This window comes from Chrysochloris asiatica, unplaced genomic scaffold (genome assembly GCF_000296735.1).
Source record: "Chrysochloris asiatica unplaced genomic scaffold, ChrAsi1.0 scaffold00159, whole genome shotgun sequence".
NCBI classification, from domain to species: Eukaryota; Metazoa; Chordata; class Mammalia; order Afrosoricida; family Chrysochloridae; genus Chrysochloris; species Chrysochloris asiatica.
Genome location: NW_006408677.1, coordinates 79614 through 102178, shown reverse-complemented (window position 1 = coordinate 102178; position 22565 = coordinate 79614). Strand labels below are relative to the sequence as shown.

Sequence of the window (22565 nt, the reverse complement as noted above, 5' to 3'; positions counted from 1 at the left end):
ACATACAGCCAACTGATTTTCAACAAAGTGCCTAAGTATATTACATGGTGAGGTGATAGTCTCTTCAACAGATGGTGCTAGCAGAACTGGAAAGCAATATGCAAAAGACTGAAATAAGACCTTTACCTCAAGCCTTATACAAAAATCGACTCAGCATGTATTAAAATTTTAAATGGAATCCCAGAATTACAAAAGACATCAATGAAAAAATAGGGGGAAATGTGAGGGCTCTAATACAGGGCATATACAGACTACTAAACATTTTTTTTAATTACACAAACGAAAGTAGACAAAATAGATGAATGGGACATAATAAAAAATAAAAACTTGTGTGCATCAAAAGACTTCATCAAAAGAGTAAAAAGGAGCCCACAGAATGGGAAAAATCTTTTGCAATGACACATCAGACAAGGGACTAATTTCCAAAACATATAGGAACCTACAACACCTCTACAAGAAAAGGACAAATAACCCAATTAAAAAATGGGATAAGGACATGAATAGACACTTCACCAAGGAGGAGATCCGGACAGCCAACAAACATATGAAGAAATGTTCATGATCACTAGCCATTGTTGTTGTTGAGTGCCGTCGAGTTGATTCCGACCCATAGCAACCCTGTATAGGGTTTCCAAGGAGCAGCTGGTAAGTTTGAACCACCGACCTTGCAGTTCAAATGGCTTTGCAGTCTGGGGCATTAACCCATTTGTTGTTGTTGTTAAGTGCCGTGGAGTTGGTTCAGACTCATAGCAACCCTGTACAGTGTTTCTGAGGCTGTAAATCTTCACAGGAGCAAAAAGCCTCATCTTTCTCCTGCAGAGCAGCTGGTAGTTTCGAACGGCTGACATTGCGGTTTGCAGCCTGACTCATAACCACTATACTCAGAGAGATGCAAATCAAAACAAAAATGATATATCATCTCATACCAACAATAATAGCAAAGATCAAAAAAGTAGAGGACAATAAATGTTGGTGAGGATGTGGAGAGACTGGGAGCCTCCTACATTGCTGGTGGGATTGCAAAATGGTCCGACCATTCTGGAAAACATATGTAGCTTTCTCAGAAGGTTGGAAATAGAGATAGATGCCTTATGATCCAGCAATTCCTCTACTTGGTATTTAGCCATAAGAAATACGAGTCATAACACGAGTCATGCACACCAATGTTCATAGCAGCACTATTTACAATAGCAAAAAGATGGAGACAGCCTAAGTACCCATCATTGGAAGAATAGATAAATAAACTTTGGTATATACACACAATGGAATATTATGCTACCCTGAAGAATAACAAGGAAGCTGCAAGCCACTGCATAATTTGGATGAACCTCTAGGACATTATGCTAAGTGAAATCAGTCAGTCACAAAAGGAGAAATATGGCAAAGGACCATTATTGTAAAAGATTAAGAAACAGTACCCACACTAAAGGGGGGAACTTTTTTGTTGTTGGTTACCGGAGTGTATGGAGTGGGGTGAGGAGAGGGAATAGGCACAAAATAGTGGAGCACAGGGTAGGGAATAGACACAGGATAGTTTGGGTATTGGGGGGTACATACTAGAAGGGGAAAGGGAAAGGAAAAACAAGGTGGATGGGAGAACAGCTAGGCAGGTTTACATGGGCTAAAAAGGACAGAGTTAAATAACCATGTAAGCACAACTGTGGAACAACAGGGCTCATGGATACAAAGATTGAGGCATGGTTTTAATAGGTAAAAGTGGGGAAATGTTAAGATGCTTAAAAGTGGGGAAATGGTGTTAAGATGCTTGGCTGTCTGTTGAATCTTGGTTTCCCTTATCTCCTATTGTAAAATAGACACTTGAAGGGAAGAGAGAGGGATAGCCAGAAACATCACCATAGAAAGCTTGTAGTCCGTCTTCAGCCTATAACTGATTGGAATACCTAAAATGGGGCTAGAACTTGCCCAGTGAAGGAGGCTTCTTGCGGAGCCTTTGCATTGCACAAGACCATAGGTGGAATCCTGCTCCCTATCCAGAATCTTCTGAGGTGGGAAATTTCCACTTGAAAGGACCAGCAGACCAGCCTGGAGCAGCTAGAATAACAGAAGATACTTCTTGAAAGAAAGACCAGCCGGAAAAATCAAAAACAATAACAGCAGTCCAATTGACTACTACAATAACAATCAAGTTGTTCTTCTGGGAGCCATCAAGGCAAGTGGTCAGGTCCCCTCAATGCAAACACCCTTCCAAGACTGAAACTCAAGTGGAATACACAAGCAGGCTTGTGGTCTTGCTGCTGACCACGTTGGTCACCCATAAGGGGAAGTGGGGGAAAAACAGCAATGATGTTGTGAGCTAAGTCCAACCACATTCAATAGACTCCTGTTAACCTGGATTGAGACCTGGTTAACCAGCAGTATGACGAGACCCAAGGACTCCTGGGCCCAGGGGTAGGGACATGGCCCTAGAGGACTAGAGTGGAGTGTGAAGCATCCAGCTGATATCAAGTGAGGGGTGATTCACAAGAACACCTACACTTACAGATAGTACCCCTTTAACCTGTCATCAATGGCTGGGTGATCTGAACACAACTAGAGGAAGAAAGAAGAGAAAATAAAAGAGTAACCCACTACAGGACATAAAGGGTCCTGCCCAGGTCAACTTTGGGACTGGGTCCCAGAGTCAGACGTCATAAGAAGCAGCCAAAAGATCAGTCTATGGAGCCAATGGGGCTCCCAGGGACCTCCTTCCTGTGCCATGGGAAAACTTGGGGTGCAACACTGGACCCTTTTGGGGGTGCACTCCCACCCTGCCTGAAGGTGTCCAGGCTGGGCAGTGAGGGTGCGACAGTGGAGAGGAGGAAAGAAAAGTGTAAAATCCATCACACCTCTTTTTCCAGATGCCACTCTGTGGTTTTTAGCACTGTATCACTGTATCATCATGGCTGTGGTCCCGCCCTCTGATTTTAGCCCAGGCCGAGAAACCATGGTATTTTAAATTGCCTCATAGGAATGGAAAAGCTAGCCAATGAATAAGAGCGACCGAAGAAGAATACTGAATATACAGTGGACTGCCAGAAGAATGAACAAATCTGTCTTGGGAAAAGTACAGCCAGAATGCTTCTTCGAAGGGAGCACTGTGAGACATTTCACATACTTGGACATGTTATCAGTAGGGACCCGTCCATAGAGAAGGTCAGCAAAAAGAAGAGCCTTGAGGTGGGGCTTGATGATGGACTAGGCAGAAAGGCCATGCAATCCCCATCAGTGAAAGCACTGAAAATCGGTTGTGACAATATCAAACAAGCTGTTTGTCTCAAACCATCAAGGCAAGAAAAGTCAGGCCATCAGGGTAAACCCCTTTCTAAGACTGAAACTCAAAGGAATCACAGTCTTGTATGCTCTCTGGTGACTGCCTTGGTGTCAACTTGTGAGTGGAAGTGGGGGAAATACAGCAATGAAGACATGGGCTGAGTTTGGCCATGTTCCATAGATACCTGATGACCTTGAGCAAAGAGAGAGAAGAGGAAGGACTAACGGGTATGAAGTTCAGGGAGATGCGTGAACTCCCCAGCCCAAAGACACTGACCTAGCCACTGGGGACTAGAGTTAAGAATGAAGCTGTCAACTGGTCTGAAGTGGGGGGAGGTGTTCAAGAACTCCCAAACTTGCAGATAGTACCCATTTGACCTAGCTTGCTGACCTGAACTTAATCAGATGAAGATAAAGAAGATTGATACAGGGAGCAAGCATAAATTGCTACAACTTGATGAACTGGACCTTTGCTTATGGAGGAAGTTGCTCAAAATTTCAACTGAAAGGGCAGAAATCTTCATATCCAGGATCAAGTTTGCCTCCTCAGTACACTGGGTAGATAGGGACGGGCAACTTATACTTCAGCTATCCAAATTGGGGGTGCTATAAAGCCACTTATAAAGTGGCTGGCTTACAAGCTTTCATGAGCGTGCTTAGTGTCAGAACAAGGTGGGTAAGATCGAATCCCCACTGAATAGTTTTCCTCTTGTCCAGATGGGTCGGATGATGATGGGGATAGGATTTTATGATTCAATTGTGAGTAACTCTTATCAGGACTAATGACGATTATCACAACTGTAATTATAGAAGTGGTGTAACCAAAAGGGGGGCACAGTAAATCTGTCATTTCAGGAACAGAGGACCCTAGGACTATCAAAAGGATAGAGAGTGCGAGGAGAGAGGAATCCTAACAAGAACAGCAGCAACAAGAGAAGATGGCAGAGGCGATGGCATAGAGGGAGCAGCAGAGGACTATAGGCCCATGGACTGAGAAAGACAGTGTGCATGTGAGCAGGATTGCAAAATGTGCCCTTTGGATGCATATATATTTTCTATGTGGTATGTGTACATCAAAGGAAAAAAAAAAGATAATAGAGGTAAATACTGGAGCTCTGGTAGCGTAGTGGTTACGAATCGGGCTGCGAACCTTAAGGTCAGCGGTTCAAAACTACCAGCCGCTCCGCGGGAGAAAGATGAGGCTTTCTACTCCCGTAAAGATTTACACCCTCGGAAACCCTGTACAGGGTCGCTATGGGTCGGACCCGACTCGATGGCACTTAACAACAACAACAACAACTGTTAGATTATGGTGCATGGAGGGGATTGTAATCATTACAATGATTTGTTAAATATAAAACTGATGATCTGCCCTGTAAACCTTCACTCAATTCACAATAAAAACTTTAATTAAAAAAAGAGAGAGAGCCTTTATGTTTTAGAAAGAGTAACTAGGAATCCATGGTCTCTCATAGCTTACATTTGTCTACACATTAAACATCAATTGGTTTCATCAAATTATTGCAATAACAGATTCATTGGGGGTGGAGGTGAGGGGAAATGAGTTCAACCAGGTGTTTCAGTTATTTGTCCAGTTTCCAACAGTATCTTTAGCAAATAGGTTAGAATTATCATCTGTATTCTACAAAAGCAGAGATTAGATGACTTGGCAGGGTTATCCAGTACAGATAAAATTCCTTTTAATGTGCTAAAAGTGACATTGCTAATCAGGCTGCGTACTGCAAGGTCAGCAGTTCAAAACTACCAGCTGTTCCATGGGAGAAAGATGAGGATTTCTGCTCTCATAAAAATTTACAGCCTCGGAAACCCTGTACAATGGTCGCTATGAGTTGGAACCGACTCCACAGCATATAACAACCAACCAGTGATGGATGCTGTGGTTTGCCAGCCAGATGCCCCCTTCTGGACGGAAGCACACATTACCCCAGCTACTGGGGGTATTTGCAGCTGAGGGTTGACTTCTCTAGGTCTTGCCATCAGTTGAAGAGAGTCACCTCTCCCAAAGGCACATCACCTCAATAATGTGCTGGAGCTACCTCGTGCCAGCTCACAAAAAACAACTGTTATATTTTCAAGAATTGTATATACCAGATAATGTAATGTTGATAGCTTGAAATTGGTCATAGCAAGAATAATTACAACATGGAAATCAATAAATGCTACAAATCAGGGTTTTGTTTTGTTTTGTTTTTCTGAAGAGCTGGTTGTTAAACTGTTATCACACCAATGCAGCCCTTTCCATAGGTCAGCGTGTACCCAATGACTGGTGGTCAACATGGAGGTATAAAGGCCTAGACTCCTCACTTCAGTTCTGGACATTTCAGGAGGGTCATCCAAATTCCAGAGCTCATTTTGGAACTGGTTGAGGCCTTTGTTCAGACCGCATCATAGTTCAATTCTTCTTTTTGTTAATTCTACTGTCTTTCATGCCTTACGGGGGTTGATCCTTGAAAGTACTACCCCAATAAGTTTCCGGCAACAAATCTTTATCTGTTTTCAGAAAGACTGTTTTCAAGGAAACTGACTTGTGACACTGGGTTTGGGCCCCACTGTGTCCTGAGTTGAGTTCTGTCATGACATTTACAAGATTTATCACCCTGTTTTCTTTATATCAGCTTCTGCTATAAGACTGTAAACAACACCTTAAGGCCAGGGACTGTGCTGCTCTTTCTCTGTATTTAGGTACATTTTATACATATTATTGGCATATATGTCTATATGGTACATATCATTCAAGTAATGAATGCATGAATGAATGCTTGCAAACCAATAGTTTCTTCAGAAAAAGTTGCATATCATGCATGATATTTTTTGTGAGGTCTTTGAGGTAGGAGACATGAACATTTTTGGATTGCTGGGAGGGAGAAACAATTGCAAATGATATTTCCTAAGCAGGTAGATACTAGCATGCCTGTCTTTAATGCGGAGTCCTAGTGTGGCGCTGTGGGCTAATTCATCAGACTGCAAAGTCATTTGAATCGCAAGGTCGGTAATTCAAGCTCACCAGCTGCCCCTTAGATACCCTATACAAGGTCGCTATGGGTCGGAATCTACTTGACAGCATCTAACAACAACAACAACAATGACATCATTAACTAGGATACTACTGGTGTAGTGCTGTAGGGTCAGCACTGGACTGTGAACCACAAGGTCAGCAGTTCAAACTCATCAGCTGCTCCTCAGTCACTATGAGTCAGAACCAACTAAACAGCACTTAACAACAACATCATTAACTATGCCCCAAGCCTTACCTTGAATTTCTCCTCTTTATTTTTCTTTGATTGGACCACCCTGATGACGTTTCAGGCAAAGGGTCAGAATTTTTAGAACGTGAAAGATACTTAGAGACCATCTAGCTCAACTCCTCCCTACCCCCTGCATTTTATAGGTGAGGAAATGGAGACCTTATGAGGGAATGGTCACAGACTCCTGAAATTTGTACATAGCAAGATGCTGCCACTGAACGCAATTCAAGTAGAAAGCATAAATAGTGAATTTAAACAACAGCACCTTAATTTAATAGATTGCGTGCTTCATTGAAAGAGATTTGCGTATGCATCTGTTCTACAGGATAATTTTACTAAACAGCTTTATTATCGCAAAATGACATTCATTAAACTAGGATTTTACCTGTATGTTGTTGTCAGGAAAGGATTAGTATACATAAACCTTAAATCCTAGACAAGACCTGGGTCAACAGGTGGTCACTGAATAAATGCCAATTTGTAAATTTCCATCCTGATTGTTAACAGTCAAGACAGTTTATAGTCAAAACAAGGACCAGGAGATACCCCTTCCTGAGATCACATATTTCCAGCATTTAATATTAGTTCTACTTGAACGCCACTTCAGCTGTCTGGTAGCTATGTCTTTATACTTAATACTTAGTATGGTAGGCTGGCAGGCTGCCTAGAACTCTCATCTTAAGTGTTTGTTGTTGTGGGTGTCATTGTTGTTGTTATGTGCTGTGGAATTGGTTCCAACTCATAGCGACCCTGTACAGGGTTTCCGAGGCTGTAAATCTTTATGGGAGCAGAAAGCCTCATCTTTCTCCCACAGAACAGCTGGTACTTTCGAACTGCTGACCTTGCAGTTTGCAGCCCGATTCGTAACCACTACGCTACCAGATTGATTCCGCACAACAAAACTAAGCACTGCCTGGTCCTCACAATCATTTTTTAAGCATTAACCCATTGCTACTGCCATTGTGCCAATCCATGTCATTGGGGGTCTTATTCACTGATCTTCCATTTTATCTAATATGATATCCTTCACCAGGGACTGGTCCCTCCTGATAATATGTATAAAGCAGGAGAGACAAAGTTTTGTCATCCAGGCTTCTAACCAGCGTTCTAGTTGTACTTCTTCCAACACAGATTTGTTTTTCTAGCAATGGTACTTTTAATATTCTTCTCCAATCCCATAATTCAAATGCATCAATTCTTCTATTGTCTTCCTTATTAACTGTCCAACTTTCACATGCATAAGAGGCTATTGAAAATACCATGGCTTGCAGCAGGTGCACCTTAGTCTCAAACACTTGAACACTTTAAAGAGGTCTTGTGCAGCAGATTTGCCTCATACAATGCATCATCTGATTTCTTGACTGCTGCTTCCATGAGTGTTGATGGTTGATCCAAGCAAAATGAAGTCTATGACAACTTCAATCTTTTCTCCATTAATATGGATATTGTTTACTGGTCTAGTGGTGAGGATTTTTGTTTTCTTTACATTGAGGTGCAACACATACTGAAGGCTGTGGCCTTTGATCTTCATCAGTAAGTATTTTAAGTCCTCTTTGCTTTCAGCAAGCAAGTTTGAATCATCTGCATATCAAAGGTTGTTAATGAGCCTTCCTCCAATGCTGATGCCATGTTCTTCTTAAATAATCCAGCTTCTCAGATTATTTACTCAGCACAAAGATTGAATAAGTATGGTGAAAGAATACAACCCTGGCACACAACTTTCCTGATTTTTAAACCCTTGTTCAGTTCGAATGACTGCCTCTTGGTCTATGTACAGGTTACTCATGAGCACAATTAAGTATTACAAAATACTCATTCTTCACAATGTTATCCATAGCTTGTCATGATCTGCACAGTTGAAAGCCTTGACATAGTCAAGAAAGCACAGGTAAACATCTTTCTGGCATTCTTTGCTTTCAACAAAGGTCCATCTAATGTCAACAATGATATCCCTCCATCCACATCCTCATCTGAATCTGGTCTGAACCTCTGGCCTTTCCCTGTCAATGTACTCTTTCTTGCAGGAGATTTTGAATTATCTTTTGCAAAATTTGATTTGCATGTTATATTAACGGTATATTGTCTGATGATTTTTGTATTCCATTGCATCACCTTTCTTGGAAATGGGCACAAATATGCATCTCATCTTGTCATTTGGCCAGGTCTTCCAAATTTCTTGACATAGACAAGTGTGTGTCTCCAGTGCTGCATCTATTTGTTTAAATATTTCAATTGTATTCCATGAATTACAAGAGCCTACTTCTCTGCCAATGCTTTCAGTGCACCTCAGACTTTTTCTTTCAGTACCATTGGCTCTTGATCATATGCTATCTCCTGAAATAGTCGAACATTGTTCTTTTCTTTTTGGTACAATGACTCTGTATGTTCCTTCCATCTTCTTTTGATGCTTTCTGCATCATTCAATATTTTGCCCATTGTTGTTGTTAGATGCCATCGAGTCGGTATCAACTCATGGCAACCCTATGCACAACAGAACAAAACACTGCCCAGTCCTGTGCCAACCTCACAATCGTTGCTACACTTAAAGTCATTGCTGCTGCCACTGTGCCAATCCATCTAGTTGGGGGTCTTCCTTTTTTTCTCCAACCTCCACTTTACCAAACATGATATCCTTCTCCAGAGACCGATCGCTCCTAACAACATGTCCAAACTGTGAGAGACAGTCTGCCATCCTGTCTTCCAAGGAATAATCTGGCTGTACTTATTCCAACACAGATGTGTTTGGTTTTTTTGACAGTCCATGGTACTTTTAATGTCCCCCTCCAACACCATAATTTAAATGCCTCAATTCTTCTATGGTCTTCCTTATTCACGATCCAATTTTCACATGCATAAGAGGCTATTGAAAATACCATGGCTTGCAGCAGGTGCACCTTAGTCTTAAACTGACATCTTTGCTCTTGAACACTTTAAAGAGGTCTTGTACAACAGATTTTCCCAATACAATATGTGTTTGGAATTCTTGACTGCTGCTTCCATAAGTGGTGACGGTTGATCCAAACAAAATGAAGTCTTTGATAACTTCAATGCTTTCTCCATTTATATGGATGTTGTTTGTTGGTCCAGTGGTGAGGATTTTCTTTTTTTTTACATTGAGGTGCAACCCATACTGAAGTCTGTGGTCTTTGATCTTCATCAGTAAGCATTTTAAGCCCTCTTCGCTTTCAGCAAACAAGGTTGTATTATCTGCATATATGTTAATGAGTCTTCCTCCAATCCTGATGCCATGTTTATCTTCATATAATCCAGTTTCTCAGATTATGTGCTCAGCATACAGATTGAATAAGTATGGTGAAAGAATACAACCCTGGTGCACACCTTTCCTAATTTTAAACCATTCAGTATCCCCTTGTTCTGTTCAAACAACTGCTCTTGGTCTATGTACAGGTTCCTCATGAGCACAATTAATTGTTCCAAAATATTTATTCTTCGCAATGTTGTCCATTCATTCTTCACAATGTTGTCATGATTCAAACAATCTGAAGCCTTTTCATAGTCAATAAAGCACAGGTAAACATCTTTCTGGTATTCTCTGCTTTTAGCCAAGATTTATCTAACATTGGCAATAATATCCCTCATTCCACATCCTCGTCTGATTCTGGCTTGAATCTCTGGCTTGAACCTCTGGCAGTTCTCTGTCAATATATGTTTGCAACCATTTTTGGATTATCTTTAGCAAAATTTTACCCATAGAATTCATCAATATTGCAAGTCAAGACTTGAATTTTTTCTTTAGTTCTTTCAGCTTCAGAAATGCTGAGTATGTTCCTCCCTTTTGGTTTTCTAACTTCAGGTCTTTGCATACTTCATTATAATACTTGACTTTGTCTTTGCAAGATGCCCTTTGAAATTTTCTGTTCATCAATTTAGCTTCCTCATTTCTTCCATTTGCTTTAGCATCTGTATGTTGAAGAGCAAGTTTCAGAATCTCTTCTGACATCTATTTTTGTCTTTTCCTTCTATTTTGTCTGCTTAATGACCTTTAGCTTTCTTACTGTATGATGTTCTTGATGTCTTCCCACAACTCTTCTGTTCATTAGTGTCTAATACATCAAATCTGTTTTTGAGATAATCTCTAAATTCAGACAGGATATGTTCAAGAATGTATTTTGGCTCTCACAGATTTTTAATACTTTTCAGCTACAGCCTGAACTTGCATATGAGTAATTGATAGTCTGTTCCACATTCTGCTCCTGATCTTGTTTCAGTTGATGATATGGAGCTTTTCCACCATCTCTTCCCACAGATGTAGTCCATTTGATTTCTGTGTATGCTAGCAGAATAAACTACAAAAGAAGCCAGTTCCAAAGTCACTGCACTCCTATTTCTCCTTCTATACTGAAACACTCTGTCCACTATTTCCTCGAGAATAGGAACCATGTTTCTTAGAAGGCAATAATCACTGTATTTCTCTGATTGCTGGCTACAGAGTCCTCCATGGTAGAAACTGAGCCCTTTCTCACACTTTGTAAGATGGAAACGATTGGCTAGGTAGCATCGAAGAAGTCTTTAGGTGCCAAGTACATTTCAGTGAGCCCACAAATGTTGCCACGTCTTCTAGTGACCACAAATCAAAAGTAGTGGCACTAGTCCTCCAAATCCACACAAGCTGTCCATTTCACCACCCTTGCTTTTCATTGACCCATTTTCCAATCATTGAGATTCTTCTTAACCAGTTTTGTTTTAACAAATGTTGAGTGCTTAGAGATAAAAAAATCCAGAAGATGACAAGCCTCTTTTCTTTATCCTGAGTCTCACATTCCCTCAAAATTCACCCTGTCTCCCCATCTTGTAAAAGAAGGAGTTGTTGTTGTTATGTGCTGTGGAGTTGGTTCTGACTCATAGTGACCCTTTATAGGGTTTCCAAGGCTGTAAATCTTTACGGGAGCAGAAAGCCTCATCTCTCTCCCATGTAACAGCTGGTAGTTTCGAACTGCTGACCTTGCAGTTCGCAGCCCGATTCGTAACCACTATGCTGAGTCATACCCTAATATGCTCAATTTTCTCCCACTCATGTTTATAGCATTACTGTCTGTTGTTGATGCTATGTGCCATTGAGCCCATTTCTACTCACAGAGACTCAATACAATAAAGTAGAACTGGGCCATAAGCTCTTCTAGACTGCATTCCGGGTTTTCTAGACTCTTTATGGGAGCAGATCACCAGGTCCTTCTTCCATGGAGCTACCATGTGCTCTCGAACTACCAACCTTTAAGTTAGACGTCAAGTATTTAATCATTACACCATTGTTCTTTTTGTTGTTAAATCCCATTGAGTTAGTTCCAACCCATAGCAACCCTGTGTAGGGTTTCCACTAGGACTCCTCAAGGAATGTATAAGAAGAGTGAATGCAATGAATAAAGGCCAGTCTTTCTTCAGTGAGCCTTTTCCTTGGTGATTAGGTTGTTGTTGTTGGTAGTGGTGGTGGTGTGCTATGGAGTCAGTTCCAACTCATAATAACCCTATATAGGGTTTTCTGAGATTATAAATCTTTACAGGAGCAGAAAGCTTCATCTTTCTACCACAGAGTGACTGGTAGATTCGAAGTACTGACTTTGTGGTTAGTAGCCCAGCTTATAATCTACTATGCTACCAGGACTCCTTAGTGATTAGATTAGTGGCTCCCAAACAGTGTGTACCAGAATCATGTGGGAGGTATGTTAAACAGGCAGCTTTCAAAGATGACTCAGCAGGTCTTAAGTGGGAGACTCTAGAATTTCCTACCTCTCAACCATGTGAATCAGCGTAAAACCAACCAAAACAAAATGCACTGCCATTGAGTCAACTCTGACTCATAACAACCCTATCTAGAACACAGTAGAATTGCTCCCAATGGTTTCTGAAACTAAATCTTTACGGGATGAGATAGCCTCATCTTTCTCCCTCTAAGCAGCTGGTGGGTGGGTTTGAACCACCAACCTTTCAGTTAGCAGCCCAATACTTAGCCCACAGTACCACCAGAGCTCCTTTGCAGGAGGACGTCATACACACAAAAAAATATCCGCAAGGTGTGTGGCTATCTCTGGCAGCTGAGGACAGCCCATATAGCTTCAGCCTTAAGTACTGAGATCATCATTGTGACTACCACGATTGTCGGACTAGCCCAAGTAGTTCAGCATGATAGCAGACACAAGAGAAATCCCAAAACACAGTCATCATATCCTTCTGAACTGAACTCTCTGCCTTGAATTTAACTGGCATGGCAGATGCCCTTGGAAGTCACTTTTTTTCATTGGGTCATCTTTGAAATGCACCTAATGACACCAAAAAGAAATTGTTCAAACAGAACTGAATGTTTCAAAATCAGGAATGGTGTGTGTCAAAAATGTGTACTTATTCATTCTATATGCTGAGCAAATAATCTAAGAAACTGGATGATATGAAGAACACAGCATCAGGATTGAAGGAAGTCTCACTGACAGCCTAAGATATGCAGATGACACACCTTACTTCTTCAAAGTGAAGAGGAGTTGAAGAACTTGCAGAATATGATCTAAGACTACAGCTTTCAGTATGAATTGTACCTCAATGTAAACAAAGTGAAAATGCTTCCAACTGAACCAAAAAAATAACTTCTTGATAAATGGAGAAAATATTAAAGTTGTCCAAGATTTCATTGTACTGGGATCCACAATTTGCCCTCATGGAAACAGCAGTCAAGAAATCAAACAACGTATTGCATTAGGCAAATGGCTGCGCAAGAGCAAAGATGTCACTTTGAGGACTAAGTGGTGCCTGGCTCAAGTCACAGTGTTTTCAATCACCTCATATGCATGAGACAGCTGGAAAATAAATAAGGAAGAATGAAGAAAAATTGATGCATTTGAATTTTGGTGGTGGCGAAGAATATTGAAATTATCATGGACGGCCAGAAGAACAAACAAATCTGCCTTAGAAGAAGTGCAGCCAGAATGCTCTTCAAAAATGAGGATGGTAAGACTTCATCTCACGTACTTTGGACATGCTATCAGGTGGTACCAGTCCCTGGAAAAGGACATCATGCTTGGTAAAGTTGTTGTTGTTAGGAGCCGTCAACTCAGTTCCGACCCATAGTGACCCTGTATAGGGTTTCTGAGGAGTGTCTGGTGAATTTGAACCACCGATATTGCAACTCAAGCGGACTTTATGGGTGAGTGCTTATCCTACAGTGCCACACTAGAAAATCAGCAAAAAAGAGGAAGACCTCCAACAAGATAAACTGACACAGTAGCTTCAACAATAGACTCAAGTATATCAATTGTGAAGATAGTTCAGAATCGGCAGTGTTTTGTTCTGTTGTGCATATGAGTCAGAACCCACTTGACAGCAAATAACAACAATGTTAGCACTTTGTCAGAAACAAAGCTAATTGGTAATTGCCCCAAGGTGCAAGGGAAAAGAGTTGAAAATCTCAAAAACAGTGAAGTCTCCTATTCTTGGATATCATTTACCCCATTCTTTGGTGTTAATAATGACTACACCTACATACTTTTTACTGTGTTGCTATTGTTAGGTGCTGTCGAGTCGATTCCAGCTCATAGCAACCCTCTGTGCTATCTACCTAGTCCTGCACCACCTTCACAATCATTACTTTACCAAACATGATGTCATTCTCCAAGGGCTTGTCCGTCCTGATAACATGTTCATAGTACATGAGACAAAGTCTCATCACCTATTTCTAAGAAGCTTTCTGGCTGTACTTCTCCCCACAAAAATTTGGTCATTTTCTGACAGTCCATGGTGGTGGTGGTGTGCCGTGGAGTCGGTTCTGACTCAAAGTAACCCTGTCTAGGGTTTCCGGGGCTCTAAATCTTTACAAGAGCAGAAAGCCTTATCTTTTTCCCATGGAACCACTGGTAGTTTTGAACTACTGTCCTTGAGATTAGCGGCCCAACTCGTAACCACTACACTACCAGAGCTCCTTCTGACAGTCTACAGTATACTTAATATTCTTCCCCAACACCATAATTCAAAGGCACCAATTCTTCAATCTTCCTTACTCATTGTCCATCTTTCACACTCATATGAGAGTTAAAAGCACCTTAGTCCTCAAAGTGCCATCTTTGCTTTTTAACACTTTAAAGAGATCTTTTCCAGTAAATGTACACAATGCAGTATGTAATTTGATTTCTTGACTGCTGTTTCCATGAGTATTAATTGTGGATCCAAGTAAAATGAAAGCCTTGAAAATTTCAGTCTTTTCTCCATTTATCATGATGTTGTTTTCTGGTCCAGTTGTGAGGATTTTTGTTTTCTTTATCTTAAAGTATAATCTTCATCAGTAAGTGCTTCAAGTCTTTTTCACTTTCAACAAGCAAGATTGTGTCATCTGCATATCATAGGTTATTTATGAGCCTTCTGCCAGTCCTCCCATGTTCTTCTTCATATAGTCCAGTTTCTGAGATTATTTTCTCAGTATACAAATTGAATGAGTATTATGAAAGGATGCAACCATGACCCACAACTTTCCTAATGGTAAACCAATATGTGTCTCCTATTTCTAGTCAAATGACAGATTCTTGGTCTATGTTCACGTTCCACACGAGCGCAATGAAGTGCTCTGGAATTCCCATTCTTCACAATGTTATTCATAGTTTGTTATGATCCACACAGTCAAATGCTTATGCATAGTCAATAAGACACAAGTAAACATCTTGCTGCTATTCTCTTTCATTCAAGATCCATCTGTCATCAGCACTGATCCCCCTCCTTCCACGTCCTCTTCTGAATCTAGCTTGAATTTTTGTCAGTTCTCTGTCAATGTACTGCTACAACTGTTTTTTAATTATCTTCAGAAAAATTTTACTTGTAGATATTGCATGATATTGTTCGATACTGTCCACATTCTGTTGAACCACCTTTCTTTGGAATAGGCAGCAATATGGATCACTTCCAATCAGTTAGCCAGGTAACTCCTGTCTTCCAACTTGTTTGACATGGATGAATGAGTATGTCCGGGGCTGCATTCATTTGTTGAATCATGTCAACTGGTATTCTATAAATTCCTGTAGCCTTGTTTCTCACCACTGTATTCAATGCAATTTAGACTTCTTCCTTCCATACCATTGGTTCTTGATTTTATGGTACCTCCTGAAATGACTGAACATGGACCATATCTTTTTGGCACAGTGACTCTGAGTATTACTTCTATCTTTTTTTTGATGCTTCCCGTGTCGTTGAATATTTTTACCATAGAATTCTTCAATATTGCAATTCGAGTCTTAAACGTTTTCTTTGTTCTTTCAGCTTTTGAGAAATGCTGAGTGTTCTTCACCTTTGATTTTCTAACTCCAGGTCTTTGCACATTTCATTATGATACTTGACTTTGTCTTCTCAAGCTGACCTTTGAAATTTTCTATTCAGTTCATTTACTTCCTTTTTTTTTTTCTCTCCAGTAGCTTTAGCTTATCTATGCTCAAGAACAAGTTTCAGAGGCTCTTTTTATTTTCAGGGTTTTATTTTGTTTTGTCTGTTTGTTTTGTTTTTATTGCGAATTGAATGATAGTTTACATGTGAGAACATCAGTTTTACAGTCATCCTATCATATTTCATTGCATTGTAATTATTACAATACCCTCCATGCATCATCATTCAACAATATTGCTTCTATTCCCTCTGTTTTTTGGGGGGAGTGGGGAATTGAATGTACACAAAAACACTCAGGAATATATAATCATTTAAACAACCAACCAAAGGGCACATTCTGCAAGCCTGCCTCCTGGCTGCCAGCACACAGCCTTTCTCTTTCCATGAGTCTGGAGTCCTCAGCTGCTCTATCTCTCCATGGCCTCATGTCTGCCTCCATCTCTGGTGTTGCTGCTTTTCTGGATAGGGTTCCACATTCTGTTCATGTTCTTCCCCCTTGATGGTCCTAGGGTTCTCTGTTCCCGGACTGTAAGATTAACTACTCCCCTCTTTATGTTACAAAACTTCTACCTTTACAATTGTGACAGTCACAATTAGTCATGATAACAATTACTCACTATTAAATCATAAGAATCTTATCCCCATCTCCTTTCACCAGACCTGTCTATACAAGATGAAAACTATTCAGTGGGGACTCTACCTTCCCCTGTATAAACTAAATTCCCTCATGACTTCCATTTTGATCATTTCTTTCTTTTCTGTCTTTTTAATGACTTTTTGCTTTCTCTATGTATGATGTCCTTGATGTCATCCCACAGCTCATCTGATGTTCATTCATTAGCATTCAATGTGTCAAATCTCTTCTTGGACTCTAAATTCAAGTAGAATTTACTCAAGGTCATATTTGGGCTCTTATGAACCTGTTTTAATTCTCTTCAGTTTCAGCTTGAACTTAGATATGTGCAATTGATGATCTGTTCTGCAATTGACTCCTAGCCCTGTTCTGATGACAGTTAGGTACCATCGAGTCAGTTCTGACTCACGACAACCCTATGCACAACCGGATTAAACAGTGCCCAGTCTTGTACTATCCTCATAACTGTTCCTATTTTGGGGCCCATTGTTGCAGCCACTATGTCAATTCTACTTGTTGAGAACTCTGTAGGACCGAGTAAAACTGCCCATAGGGTTTCTGAAAATCTTTCCAGAAGCAGACTGATACATCTTCCTCCCCAGGAACAGATGGTGGATTCAAACCTCTGACTTTTCAGTTAGCCCTCAAGCGTTTAACCACTGTGCCACCAAGGTTTCTTCCTGTAAAGATTACAACCTAGGAAACCCTATGTGGCAGTTCTACTACAGCACATGGGGTCACTCTGAGTTGTAATTGACTCAATGGCACACAACAATAGCAACTCCACTTCTTGTTGTGTTCTCCTTACACAGGGTCTTTCTTTGCTCTATCACCACTTTCTAGTTTTTTTTGGCCCAATATCAACATCCTCATTCTTTTCATGGGCTGATTTATACTACTACCAAGGAAATAATCTGGTTAAACAATATCATATTGAAGCAAAAATTATTTAAGGTGAGGAATATTTTTTTGAATTTTCATGAACTTAAAGTAGTGGTCTTCAACCCTGCCTGCACTGAGAAGCATACTTTTGCTGGGACCCCACCATGTTGTTGTTAAGTGCCATCAAGTCAATTCCGACTCAAAGCAATCCTGTACGGGGTTTCCGAGGAGCAGTTTGTGAATTTGAACTGCCCCCACCTACTCAATCAGAATCTCTGGGGTGGCGCTCTGGCACTAGCCACTTTTTAAAAAAGTTTTCCACATAATTCTAGTGTACAGCCAGAGTGAGAACCATTGGCCTAAAGGAATGAATCTCTGATGAAAGGACAATAACATGTACACTTATTACCACTCTGCCTCAAAAGGGCTGTGGGTAGTGAACACCTAATTCTAACTTTTCTCAGTCTGATAGTCCTAAGAGCTTCAAACTTAAATTTACTTAGCATTTCACGGTAGGGGCCAAAATGTCATTTCAAAGTATATTATTTAGAATGGGTGGGATTTGAAACACTCATGGAATGTAAACTTGCAGGAGACACTGGGCTTCATGAAGATTTGTACTATATTACAAAGTTATTCTATTAAATATGTTAGCCCATTTCTGGTATGTCTTCCCTGAAAATGGTTTTATATCTTGAAAAATAATGCCATGCTCTGCTTTGAAAATACCAAACTGTATTATGAAGTAATCAGAGTCACACTGATTGCTTAACATTATAGCATCTTGTAGGCAGGAACTGGAAGCAGACTGCTGTAGTTCCTGGAACTCAAATCTCTTACCTTCACATTCACCTAATGATCATAATTAAGGTTCAATGCTGGAGACACTTAACACTCAAAAGGTTCTTCTGGTTATATGCCGGGCTTAAACTGGACTTTTCTCTAACAAGCCCGTTGTTATGTTAAGGAAATGACTTGAACCAGGACTAATCCTCGTAGTAATCAGTCTGACAAGTCATTTCTGAGCTATCTCTCCTATAGTTGTGGAATGGCTGCTAAGAGACAATGAGCAATATTCCCACCAATCTCTGTCACTTTCCAGGGGAAGGGAAACTGGAGAATTTTTTAAGGGACTAGGGAAAAATCAAAACCAAGTGTCACAATGGTATGCCATACTTCTAAGTTGAAAAGGTCTGATTCAAGAGGACCAGAAAGTGTGCATCCAAAACGCCACCCAGCATGCCCTGAAAATGGTAGCTTCACTGGGCCAGTCCTTTGCTTCAAATGTTGTTCATTGTCTCTGCATAAATCAACTTGGAACTAAAACTTCCCTTGGAAGGGTGAGCATGTAAAATTTAGGTTTATTGTTGCTGTTGTTAAGTGCCATTGAGTCGGCTCTGACTCATAGTGATCCTGTATAGGGTTTCCAAGGAGATAGTGGGTTTGAACCACTATCCTTGTAGTTAGCAGTCCTACTGCTAATCCTACAATACCATACCAGGTATGTTGTTGCTGTTAAGTGCTATTGAGTCAGTTCTGACTCGTAACGCCCCTGGATAAGACTTCCAAAGAGCATCTGGTGAGTTTGAACCACCGACCTTGCAGTTCAAACTGACCTTGCAGTCCAGTGCTTATCCTACAGCACCACACCAAGACTCCACACCAGGTATCTAGCCTTCTCATTTTTGTTTTGTGTTTTTCATTTATCAGTGAAGTCACCGCCATTTCCAATGGCTATGTGGCACAGGAAGAGAAGTTTGTATTTAGTGGGGAAGCATTTTTGAGTGCAGAGAAGACAGTATCTCAGTGGGATGTAATGATACAAGAACACCAGGCCCCTATGAAGGAAAGTATCCAGAATGGGGTCAAAACCAAACCTCCCTCAGGGTCTAAGACAAAAAAGGAACCATAAGAGCACCTCTCTTCGGACAACTATTATCACTCCACTTATATGAAATATCTAGGATGGGCAAATGTATAGAGACCAAAGCTGATTAGTGGTTACCAAGGTTAAGTGAGGAGCCCTGGTGTGGAAACTATTAAGCCCTTGGTTGCTAACCAAAAGGTTGGTAATTCAAACCCATACAGAAGCTCTGAGGGACAAAGACCTGACTATTTGCTCCTGTAAAGATCACCACCTAGAAAATTCTATGGGACATTATGAGCAGAAAATGACTTAGTGACTCACAACAACAATAGGGATGCGGGGGAAAGGAAAGGGGGGAGTCACCGCTTAGGGGAGACTAAGGAGTCCTGGTTTGGTGCTGTAGGATAAGCACTGGACTGCAGGGTTGGTTTGAATCGAAGATCGGTAGTTCAAACTCACCTGCCGCAACTCGGAAACCTTATGATCATTATGAGTCAGAACTAACTCAACAGCACTTAACAACTTAACAAGCATTTGCTAATGTGTTGGAAAGTTTGGCAATGAATACTGGTCATGTTGAAACAACATGATTAAGGTAATCAGTGTCACTAAATTTAACATGCAAATTTAAAAGAATGTTAAATTGGCAAATGTGCTATGTATGTATATTTTTACCACAATTAAAAAAGAGCACTCCTAAAGGAAAAAAAAAAAAAAAAACACTCTGTTGGCTGGTCTTCAACAATGAGTCTCCAAAGGAAAAAAAGGATGAGTGGCTACAGTTGTCCTTGATACCACGCCTGCCCACTCAGGTACTGGTACCCAAAGACATTTGTTACCACAGATTTCTGTGTACCTTTATTTAGTCCATAAAACAATCTCTGCTGAAGCAGGGTCGTTTGGGAGTCATGAGTTTTTGAAAGAGAGCAAACACATAAAGGAATTGGAGGGTGACGTGCAATCCTAACGTGCAAGGATAGGAAACCTTGTGGAGATTGTAATTTCTTTCTTTGAAGCCATGTTTAAACCTCAGCCAGGAGAACACTTACTGTGAATTCTGTCTGCCTGGCTCTGGAGAGCTTTAAAACTGCTATGGCTGTCTTGTCCTGTGGTCAGGACGACCCCTACAGGCAGGCCGTGGTTCAGAAGGGCATTTGCAACCCAATTAGCTGTATGCGCCCAAATGTTTTTATCTGAGGACATGACTCAACCATAAGCCCACTAGAAATATCTCATGACGGTTACCAGCACTTGGATTGGAGAAAGGAGAGTCCAAGGAAAGGTCAGGTAGCTATTTTTATTGTTTAATTCATAATTCACACCGGCCCCAAGAGAAAATCCCTTTGTCCCAGCTGTTTCTGAGGAGGGAGGTCCAATAAATCCTGAGGCCATCTGGTGGTGGGAAATGGAACTGAAGAGGGCCCTGGAAGTCTGGCCACCCTCACTGACAATCACCTATTCAAAAGAGTGGCCCACCGGGGCTGATGAAAAGAGATGGGGATAGGACTCTTGTGGTACAATAGCGAATAATTGCTGTCAGGACTGACTGTGAGGGTCAGAAATGTAAAGGTAGATGTTTTGCAACAAAAGGAGGGGAGTTGTTGACTTTGCAGTCCAGGAGTGGAGGTCCCTGGGACTATCAAGGGAGAAGAGCAGAATGTGGGACCCTACCCAGAGAAACAGTGATGCCAGAGATGGAGGCAGAGACGATGACGTGAAGAGATGGAGCAGCTGGGGACGCTAGACCCACAGAGGGAGAGGGACTGTGTGCTGATGACCAGGGAGCAGGCTTGCAAGGTATATACCCTTTGGTTGGTTGATGATGCATGGACGGGATTATAACTATAGGATTGTAACGATATACGACAGGATGAATGTAAAGCTAATGTTCTCACATGTAAACTATCACATAATTCACAGTAAAACATTATAAAAGTAAAAAAAAAAAAAAAAAAGGTGATCCAGATCCAGCTAACTGAGCAGCAACCTCAGGCAGAGCTTTTGAGGAAAAAAAGGATCACAAGTCCAGAGGCCTGCCACACGAACCTTGTAGGGAGGGGCCCATACCTGCTGCAGGAGGGACATGAGGGCCAGAAGGTACAAGCACCACAGGAGCTTGGAGGCTGCAAGGCCATGCTAATGGTATCCTGGCTGTTTGCTGGTAGCCACGAACCAGAGCATAAGGTGAGAAAAAGGCCAAGGTCCCAGGAATATAGCCTTCCTGCTTCGAGCAAGGTAATGAAGGAATACCGGAGGCTTATTCTCTTGTTCCGAGGTAGACAATGGTGTTTCCAAATGGCTGTCAGTCGGAGGAAAATGTTTGTTATTCATATAATTTCTGAAGTTTCTGGAAACATTCGTTATGAAAGAATGACAGTTGCCCAATCCTTGGAGTTAAAATCATGAGGTCTTATACAGACAGATATTACACAATCCAATATCCGTTGCAATGTTACAAACTAGAAATAAGGAACCTCCCATGCTAGCTCTGGTAGTGTTGTTGTCAGGTGCCATCGAGTCGGAACCGAATCATAGCGACCCCATGCACAGCAGAATGAAACAATGTCCGATCCTGGGCCAACCTCACTACTGCTGCCACACTTGACGCCATCAATGACACCACCTGGCTGATCCATCTCATTGGAAGTCTTCCTCTCCTTCTCTGACCCTCCATCTTACCCAGCATGACATCCTTCTCCAGCGACTGTTCCCTCCTGACAATATGTCCAAAGTATGAGAGACAAAGTTTAGCCATCTTGGCCTCCAAGGAGCGCTCTGGCTGCACTTCTTCCAAAACAGATTTATTCGGCAGTCCATGGAACTTTCAGTATTCTCCTCCAACACCACAATTCAAAGGCATCAATTCTTCTACGATCTTCCTTATTCACTGTCCAGCTTTTGCATCCATATGAGGTTATTGAAAATACCATGGCTTGGGTCAGGCGCACCTTAGTCCTCAAGCTGACATCCTTGCTCTTCAACACTTTAAAAAGTTCCTGTGCAGCAGATTTGCCCAATGCAATACGTTGTCTGATCTCTTGACTGCTGCTTCCGTGAATGTTGATAGTTGATCCAAGAAGAATGAAGTCCTTGACAACTTTAATCTTTTCTCCATTGATAAGAATGTTGTTTATTGGTCCAGTGGTGAGGATTTTTGTTTTATTGACATTGAGATGCAATCCATACCGAAGGCTGTGTTCTTTGAACTTCATCAGTAAATGTTTCAAGTCCTCTTCACTTTCAGCAAGCAAGGTTGTATCATCTGCATATCGCAGGTTGT

The 22565-nt window shown here is 41.2% G+C and overlaps 1 protein-coding gene across 1 annotated transcript in view; it reads right to left on the bottom strand.

Annotated features, from left to right (window-relative positions):
* The window catches only part of GUCY2F (guanylate cyclase 2F, retinal), a 197739-nt gene extending 176123 nt beyond the window's left edge, over positions 1-21616 (bottom strand). Inside the window, 5 exon segments of the mRNA XM_006878253.1 lie at positions 20335-20611; positions 20613-20653; positions 20656-20818; positions 21258-21290; positions 21293-21616. Of these exon segments, the coding sequence (XP_006878315.1) occupies positions 20335-20611; positions 20613-20653; positions 20656-20818; positions 21258-21290; positions 21293-21616 (838 nt within the window).
* Between the last annotated feature and the right edge of the window lie 949 nt (positions 21617-22565).